We start from the raw sequence: 9840 nt of genomic DNA, 5'->3' as shown, positions 1-9840 counted from the left end.
GCTGGTTGTGTTGGGGATATTGTAAAAATTGATGTTTCATATGTTCAAGTTTGGCTTTTGCAGTAAGAAGTACTTTGTGTAGCAATGCAGCCAAAGACGACATAAAACCAGAATTTTGATTTTTATGTCTTATACTACAAGTCAGCAGCATATTTCACATTTGATAATAAGAATGTTGTAAAAACATTTCACTGTTCAACATTTCTGATTTCCTCTTTTAGGAAATATTCAACACTTACCAATGAGTGGAAGAAACTTCACATTTTCTGAGTGTGGTTCCTGTCTGGAGTCTCCCAATTTTCTTCCTGCAGTTCTGCCATATGTCTTGATCTCTCTACCTGTCAACAGCTGGGTGCTATGGCTGATGATATCATCTGACATCTTCTGGACTGACGGGATGGAAGTCTCTGAGTTCCATCTGGTCCTCTCAGAGATGATTTTTGGTGTACTGGGGCCACCTTTAATGATTATTGGCTTTCACTTCTATATTGAAATGACTCAAACCGTGACAAAACTCATCAATGCGATATTTACAGCCAGGATTCTTTTTCAGACTGGTGTCTGTATAGAGCGCTATTTTGCAGTGGTGCATCCTGTGTTGTATCTTAGGTATAAACCCTTGAGATACAGGAGGTGCTTTAACTGTTTTTTCTGGCTAAATAGCACCTCTATTGCTGTGGTTCAAATGTTCTTTTGCAATCGCATAATGATGCGCATTCACGTATCGTGTTTCTTTGTAGTTTTTAGTATCAGCTTTTTCTGCTATGTATCAGTTCTTATAGCACTGAAGCAGCCCTCACCAGGGGATGGTGGGAAGGAGAGATCCAACTTGGTCAAAAGAAGGGCTTTCAATATAATCTTGATTCTACAGGTGATTACAGTTATTGATCATTTACCACTGATTACTATATCCTACCTGTCTTGGAACATAGATTGGGATACACTGTGTATCTGGCAGCCCTTAACTTATACTCTAATGATTTGGTTTGGTGGCTCTTATCCTGTCTTCTACCTCCACAGAGCTGGAAAACTCACAAAGTGCTTTTGAGTGTAACTACACTACACTTTTTCCCCTGTTAATATGCAAGACACTGGGTAGTTAACAGCCTCTGTATGATTTTTTTTTAGGGCCATATCACCTGTGTGTGTGTGTGTGTGTGTGTGTGTGTGTGTGTGTGTGTGTGTGTGTGTGTGTGTGTGTGTGTGTGTGTGTGTGTGTGTGTGTGTGTTTGGAATGTGTTGCATTTGTATGGATTTGTATTTGTTTGCTATTCAAACATTTAAATGACTAGCACATTACTCAATATTGCTTTTATTTAACACACAGGCATACTCTTCTAGAAACATGCTGTAATATATACATATTTTACATATCACATATATTGCATTTGTATTGTACGTATTATAATTTCCTGAGTACTATATGTTCCAATTGTGATATAAAGGATCCTACAGACTTTTTTGTTTTGTTTTCTAATGTTACATTACAGGACATGTAAAACAAGGAACTGTTTTCCCATGTATGATCAAATTTTGCATTTTAGATATTTATTTAGATATTTGCAATCACTTCTTTTAAATTACATTTCCATTCACGGTGAAAATGGGCATTCTTTATTCATTAAACTTAAATAGACAAAACATAGTGAAAAGAGATGTAATAGGAGCATTTAAGGTCCAAGTATGATTACAAAGAAAGTTTAAAAAAAAAATTTAAGTAATTTATATGTTTAGCTTCATCAGTACCAGAATCTGACTCTTTGTTCTTCGCTGCTTGGTGTTTTTTGTTTTTTTGTTTTTATTAATAATCAAAGAGTGTTACACTGTGTTCTTTTATGCCTATTGCATTTTTCTAAATAAACTGTTAAAAGCTATTAATTTCATACTATGAAACTATGATGAAAATAATGGGCACTGATTGGTCATGTAACAAAGGCACTGAAATCTAAAATGAAAAGCTTGCAGAGCAGCTACTGAGATAGCGTCATTCTTGATACTAGCTATGTTTTTATCCTTTGCATTATGGTTAACAGAGCATAGCAATGTATCATAGTATTCACACTAATGGCTATATATTTAGTAAGGCACAGTGTATAGCAAAGCAGAGTAACAATATGAAGCATGTAGTTTCTTTTTTGGTTCCAGCAGAAAATACACAGAAAACTATTACTCGTACATGCTGTATACATCATGAAATTCCCACTTTGTTTTGTCTAACTAAATAAAACAGGCATTAACTTCTGTTTAGTACCCCTAACTAAGTTATTGGTGAAACATAATAATGGCTAGCAGTGTTATGCCTCTTTCACTTTGTCTTCATAAGTGCCGCTGCCCTTGTAAGCTGACACATAACCACTGGTGTCTGGGATGTCCTCACGCCCAGCCTTTCCTTTGCCTTTTCCTGTGTCATCAAACCGCTCCTTGTGTGAGCCAGTGTACTTGGAGGTGTCAGTCAGTCTGTCCACTGCTCCTGCCTTGGCGGCTTTCTGAAGTCATGGAAGACAGAATACTGATATAGAAAATTGAGGGGGGGGGGGGTCCCTTTTTAACCTAGTAAAACAACAATTCTGTGTTGTAGTGTATCTTTAAAGATGCAATGTGTTGTATCTGGAGTTTCTTTGGAAATCCAACTATATATCCAAAATAACACACTGACAGTCAACTATTTTTTTCTTATTTCTGACCTAAACAGTTGCACACAGATTTAGTCATCAAAAACTAAACAAAAAAATGTAGCACTTTCTATTCCAGCTCAATAATGAAGTGGTATCAGTGGGGTAACAAGGTGAAAACAAGAACGTAATAATGTGGTCATATCTATGTTATTACTACTCAATTACCAAACCAGTTAATATCTTAGTACTATCATGGTAGTATCATTATCACCTTATTACCAAGGTGTATTTCCACATTGTTAACCCCAGTGTTTGGGCACTTATTATCCAATTACATAAATTTTAGTGTAATTTTACTCAACTGTAACCACTGCTGCTACCATGATATTACTTGAAATTTAAGTGGTTATTACTTTGATAATTGAGTTGTAATAATGTAGAAATTACCACATTATTACAGTCTTGTTTCCACCTTGCTACCCTACTCTTACCACTGTATTACCAAGCTGTAATAGGAAGTGCAACACAAAAGAACAAAACATATTAATGCTTTAATCTCACTTTAATAAATTTTACCTAAGATTATCTATTTTAAATTTGTAAATATAATTGTATGGTAGAGGCTCAATCAAACTACTACTACATATATAAGTTTAAAGGCATGCATAAGTGTAGTACCTATTTGCTGCAGACTTCCAAGCGGTCAATTTTGAGTATATTATGGTTGTCATTTAATACTCACAGTGACACCAATGTTGGCAGGTTCTTTCCCAACAATGAGACCATAAAGCTGCTGAAGTGACTCCTCCTTGTTCTTTCCTTTAAAACGTTTAGGAGCCAACTCTGTCAGGGCCTGGCTAAACTGCTCAAATGTGATTACACGAACTGACTTTGCCCTGAGGAAACACAGAGTGTTGCCAACTGTAGTTTGAGAAAAATAACAAAATTATTAACATAAAACATAAATATACACTGCTCAAAATATTTAACAGAAAACATTTTAACCACATTATGCCATCAAGTCAATTACATACCGGCATATTAATCTGGTCAGTTAAGTAGCAAAGGGTGTTTTTAATCAGTTTCAGCTGCTTTGGTGTTGATGAAAATAACAACAGGTGCACTAGATGGTCAACAATGACACAAACTGGCTTTACAACTGGCTTTACGGGTGGAGAACTCGGACATTCTTCCCTTGTCATCTTTTTTTGATTGTTGTTTCACTAGTTTTCCATTTGGCTAAGATCAGGGTCACTACTGGTAGCATGGGGTGATATCTAAACCCTACAGAGATTCCACAGATATTCCAGCTCCTCCAGGATGACACATCAATACCTGCCTCTCTGACCAAACAATAAGAAACAGTCTTCATGAGAGTGACCTAAGGAACCAACATCCTCTAGTAATGTCTGGCACCTTTGAGCCTAATTTGTATTTCCAATACAATACCAGAATTGTCAGGTTCACCAGTGGCACCCTGTGCACCCCGCAGGTTCAACCTGAGCATGACAGGCGTGAAAGGGTCTAGAGAAGCCATGGAGAATGTTATGCTGAACCCAGCTGGTCATGGCAGATGGCTGCCCCTCCCTGAGTCTAGTTCTGTGGGAGGTTTCTTCTTGTTAAAAGGGAGTTTTTCCTTCCCCTTTTTGCCAAGTACTTGCTCAGAGGTGGTCATTTGTTGGGGTTTTCACTGTATTCTGTAGGGTATCTAACTTACTATATATAAAGCTTGCCTTGAGGCAACTTCTCTTGTGACTTAGTGTTATATAAATAAAACTGAATGGAATTAACATCATTCAGCATGACTGCTTATTGGTGGATTAGTGACTGTCTGCTGTATGGATGTGACGGAAAGACCGCAAGAATGTAATCCCAGCGTTGGCCTCTCTACACTGGCTTCCTGTTCCTTACAGGATCAAATTTAAACTTACACACTAATGTAATCCAATCCATGGTCTAACCTTAAATCTCATGGTGACAGGGTTGCCTCTAAATATTTGATCTTCACAAACACTGAACCATTTTAAATCTTTAAAGACACATTTTTATGGACTGGCTTTTAGCACACGTTGACCCAAACATTATTTTTGCTTTGTTTTAACAACCTTAGTTGTTGGTGTTGTAGTTGCATTTATTGTCTTACTGTTTTATTCCTTCTCTGTCATATTTTATTGGATCATTGTCATGCATTTTACTTATTTTAGTTACATTTTAGTTTGTAAAGCACTTTGTGCAGCATGAGCTGTTGGAAATGTGCTTTATAAATAAACTTGACCTTGACCTCTACAGAGTAGGCAAAAGCACCCTGAATGCCATTAAGTATTGAGATGAAATCCTTGGACCCACTGTCACACAAAATGCTCGGTCTCATGTGGTGAAGGTATGCAGGCAGTTCCTGGAGGATGAAGGAATCGATACCACTGACTGGACCTCACTCTCTCCTGACTTAAATCCAATAGAACACCTCTGGGACATTATGTTTCTGTCCATCCAATGCTCCCTGCTTGGACCTCACACTGTCCAAGAGCTCAGTGATGCCTTGGTCCAGATCTGGGAGCAGATTCCCCAAGGATACCACTTGTTGTTTCATTAGGAGTATAGCCCAACATTGTAAGATGTGCATACAAGCACATGGCAGCCATATAAACTACTGAGTACCATTCTTAGAATAGCTGCTGCAATGAAATTTTGGCAAAATGGACTCGACTACCGCATCATTTTTTTATCTTGACTTTCAGGGTGTCTTTGAATTCAGTCCTCTGTAGGTTGATCATTTACTTTTCCACCAAATGATGTGAAATTTTATGAACTTTCAAAGTGTTCCTTTCTTTTTGAGCAGTCTATATTGTCAAGGGACAAGCAATGAGTAGGTGCTACAATCCTATAATATGATTAGGAGATGTCTTAAAACCTTTGTATTTACATGAAGATTATTCTGTAAAGTAGTCCTCAAAACAACAGATAGCGAGTCACTGATTGAAAACAGACTATTCAGTTACTGAAAATCAATAACCACATTGTGACACACATTGCAACCATTACGTTTTAGCTGTGCAAAGTCAAAATGAAATCTTACTTGACTTTGCTAAAAACAATGTCAACATCTGTGGTAGTCACATTCTTCCCATCAGTGATGTTGCAGTCTTTGCAGAGCTTCGCAAAATTCTTGCCATTCATCTCCTTCCCTGTGGCTTTGGTGTCTCCATGGACTGCAAACCTCTGGAAGGAAGTCTTCACCTCTTCTAGTGACACCGAACCCTCGGCCATGCTGACAGATGAACATATGCAGTTTTTAGTCAATTCAAATACAAAAGATTGTAACACTTTGTTCTTTTGTTTAAAGTAATAATCAGTCTTGATCATATATATGACATATCCTATACTTATATCACTATATAGCTCCTTATGGTCACATAGTCTGAATCTAAAAAAAGACCCTTACATAGTTTGGACATAATATCCTTTGGAGAATGCTATGATAATTGATTTTATTTCTTTGTAAAGACATTTTGTGAAAAAAATAAAAGTAATAACTGTTGGCTAACTAGCTGCTGGCCTGCCAAGACATAGCTGCCAAGATAGTGCATCTAATTTTCTCTCTGTCTTACACACATCCACACACACACACACACACACACTGTGTATCTATCATTATGCTAGTGTGTCTAAAACTCCGCTCGAGCCCATTTAATTCAATCAACTCAATTTCCAAATGGCTTCTCTGCTGTTCAGTCTATAGTGAATGAACAAACGCATTCCTTCTCCTTCTCTTCTGCCCAGTCTCTCCATCACACTCACTGACACTTACTTATTCATGAGTTAAGTGTTACCAAATGTGGCTTTTGATCGAGCTACACTGATATTAAATGTATATTAAATATTCACTGCAAATAAAAATAACCATAAAACCAAATAGCACAGAAAATGTTTTAATGAACACTTTAAAACTAATGCATTTTAATATGGCGTCATCTCAGTTTACCAATAATCCTAAAAAATAATAATAATAATAACTACAAGTGCTGGTGGGCGTAACAAAATATACATCAAGCTATTATTACATGTAATCTTTCCGTATTTTTTTTTCATGACTATTTCTACTGCCCTCTCACTGCAGCACTGCAGGTACTAGATGGTACAACAGTAAAGCACTAAATCACAAGAACATAAGATGTACCTGCTAAATGGAAGGATGCCGTGTGGATAGCTAGCCAAATCCGGAATTGCGAACAGCTGCTTGATCTCTTTCTCCGCTTCTGCCTCTCCTCCTTCCTGCCACTCCCAGGCTGTCTGACAGTTACGTAAAGGATGGAGGGATGCAGAGAGCCAAGGAGAAAGGGAAGGGAATGGGAGGGGGGGAGAGAGTACCGACAAGCACAGTCAATGACATCATGGGTGCTCAGTCTCTCTTCTGTCTGTTCACTGTCATTAGCTTCCTGCCTCTCTCACTGACTTGCTCAAGGCTTTGTTATGTTATAGAGCAATCTGTGGAGTTAAACCTTTACCAATATTTTCTTGTACACAAATAAATTTTGCTGTTCAGTTCTTTACCCAAAACGATTTTTTATGATACTCTTTTTCTGACTGTAATATTTAATTCAGCTCACGGATAGATATCTGTCTTGCTCTTATCTATCTCTCAGCCAGCCGTTTGCTTTCTCTCTTTCGTGCTCTTGCTTTCATTTCCACAATGGCCTTCTTGTTTGAGCAAAGATGAGCGTGCCCCTTGAGAGAACAAAGACCAGTGACAACATAAATCTGACACTTTACAATCCTCTATCCTCTCTCACAACATCATATCAACCACATAGAATAATGGTTCTGTATTAAATCTAATGCATAATAACGTGCCTAAAGATTCAAAACTATACCTGTGTCTGGAAATTTTTTACAGTAGCAATTTTTACTCTGTATGCCACCAAAGTTTGACATAAAAATACAATAAAAGTGCAGATGAGTGATTGCTTGAGGCTGCTGGCTGTCACTATGTGAAAGCTCATTTGATTGTTTTGGCCACTTGGAGATATCCCATAACTTCAAGGTTTAATTTTAATTTTAGTCATTTTTCTTAAAGTTTCACAGGGAGGCTGAGTTTATCCTACCTATAGGCGTGCCTATAGCCTTAACTATGCTAGGCAGTGCTTGGTTAGACAGGCTAACACAGATAGGCATGCACATACATTCTCACATACTTGGCCAATTCATAATTACTGTTTGGCTTATATGGATGTCTACAAACTGCGGGAGGAGGATAGTGTACACAGACATAACATACACACAGCGTGCAGCAGAGAAAACATATAGAATTCAAATAAAAGGCCCAAATCTTACATATTTATATATATATATATATATATATATATATATATATATATATATATATATATATATATATATATATATATATATATATATATATATATATATATATATATATATTTACAATAATGATGTAAAAATTAAAGATTTATATATTGTTATGTCAGCACTGTTTTTGTTTTCTTTTAACCTTTTATTTTTGTTGATGTTCCAATGGAGGCATGTGGGAACCCACATGTTTTGTATTTTGTTCACAGCAATAACAGAAAAAGCTGTTTTGACATCACACACCATCATGAAACTCAGTGCTCAGTCAAATGGAAAAGGTGCAAGGACCTTATTTTCTACCTTAGAATTAGAAAGTGCTGGGAAAATATTTCCTGAATTTTTATTTGCATATTTGTCACATGTTTTGTTTAATGATCTGAGACAAAGTTCTCAAGGTCCTGAAGCAGCAAAGAAACCACAGACCTTCATGTACAATGTTGGTATGATGCTGTTTTTATAAAATGCTGTACATGTCACCCCCCAAACCCCATCCCCACAGAGACTGTTTCTGCTCCCACCAAAAATCAAAAAATAAAGATGAAATGATGTAACATCCTGAACTGCACAAAAAAGTAAAGTAGATCAGGTGACCCTGATCCACCCTTTAGTTACACTGCAATGGGCCAAGATGCTGGGGGCTTCCCATGATGCAGTAAGCATTTCTTTTTAACTCACCTTGTGTTTATAAAAAAGTATTGCATTTAATCATTAATAATTAATTTTAAGTTCTTGCTCTTTCTACAGTGAATCTTTTTCCTTCACCCCCAATGACAGATCACTGCCCCTCCCTGAACCCAATACTTCCAGAGGTTTTGTCCTTTTTATAAGTCAGTTCTTTGGTCAGTTGAGACTCTCCCATGGATGCATTTTTTTGTCCATTCTGATGATTCATTGATGTTTTCTTGGAGTAATGTTTGTAGGCCAGTCACTCTTGGGAGGTTTTGCTACTGTTCCAAGTTTTCTTCATTTGTGGATGGTGGCTCTCACCGTCTTTCATGGTGAAACAATTGTCCATGAGTCACCATGTACAAGCTTTAGAAGTGGCCTAGAAAACCTTTCCCGACGGATAGCTGTCAGTGACTTTGTTTTCATCTGTTGTTGAGTTTCTGTAGATCCTGACATGTGTTATTTTTATTTTAGCTTTGTCTTTAACTTCCCTTTGTCCTCCACACCAAAATGAAAGACTCATTGCCAGTTATCACAAACTCATGATTGCACTTTCTTACTGCCAAGGGTGGTATAACCAGTTATTAGGTTTCAGAAGCAATTAATTTTTCATATAGAGCAAGCTTGAAATCATCAATTAAAAACTGCATTTTACATTTAATCTGTTTTTTTCCTAATATTAAAATTAGTTTAATGATCTGAAACATGTAGGTTTGACAAAAGAATTAAATTAGGACAGCAGTAAATACTTTTGGTGGAAATTTTTCTAAACATGATACCTGTTGATTTAATTAAACCATTTTAATCGAGGATGTTAGAACTTCCAAGGCTCGTTTTTATGTTCTGATAGCCAAAGGTCGAGTTTATTTTGCTGACAACTTGACCTCACTGTGTGACTTTACCTGAAATTCCTGCTTGGTAGGCCAATTCCAGTGTATAGTGAAGACCAGAGTGATTTCACTCGTGCTGGGAAAGGTGTTGTGTGGGCAGACATCATCAGGTTGTTTACTGTAGAAACAAAGCTTTCCCTTTAAATGTCAGCAGAAAGCAGCAGTATCTGGTTTGAAGAGAGGTAGGATCACAGCAGGTTATCTGGATGGACCTTTTCTGAACATCATTCTGACTGACAACACTGGACTTACTTACCAGTCCAATATTTGGTGGACTTCTAGTCAACACAAAGAATTCTTAA

General features: G+C 37.0%; 1 protein-coding gene across 1 annotated transcript; it reads right to left on the bottom strand.

Annotated features, from left to right (window-relative positions):
* Positions 1 to 1521: 1521 nt before the first annotated feature.
* Positions 1522 to 6882, bottom strand: tppp2 (tubulin polymerization-promoting protein family member 2). The gene is made up of 4 exons (XM_031743854.2): positions 6793 to 6882; positions 5692 to 5883; positions 3358 to 3511; positions 1522 to 2486 (listed from the first exon to the last, which is right to left on the bottom strand). The coding sequence occupies exons 2-4, from the start codon at positions 5880 to 5882 to the stop codon at positions 2295 to 2297; spliced, it is 537 nt and encodes a 178-aa protein (XP_031599714.1). The 5' UTR covers position 5883; positions 6793 to 6882; the 3' UTR covers positions 1522 to 2294.
* Between the last annotated feature and the right edge of the window lie 2958 nt (positions 6883 to 9840).

Source organism: Oreochromis aureus, linkage group 6, assembly GCF_013358895.1.
Source record: "Oreochromis aureus strain Israel breed Guangdong linkage group 6, ZZ_aureus, whole genome shotgun sequence".
NCBI classification, from domain to species: Eukaryota; Metazoa; Chordata; class Actinopteri; order Cichliformes; family Cichlidae; genus Oreochromis; species Oreochromis aureus.
The sequence above is the reverse complement of the archived record's forward strand: the minus strand, read 5'-3'. Positions and strand labels throughout refer to the sequence as shown.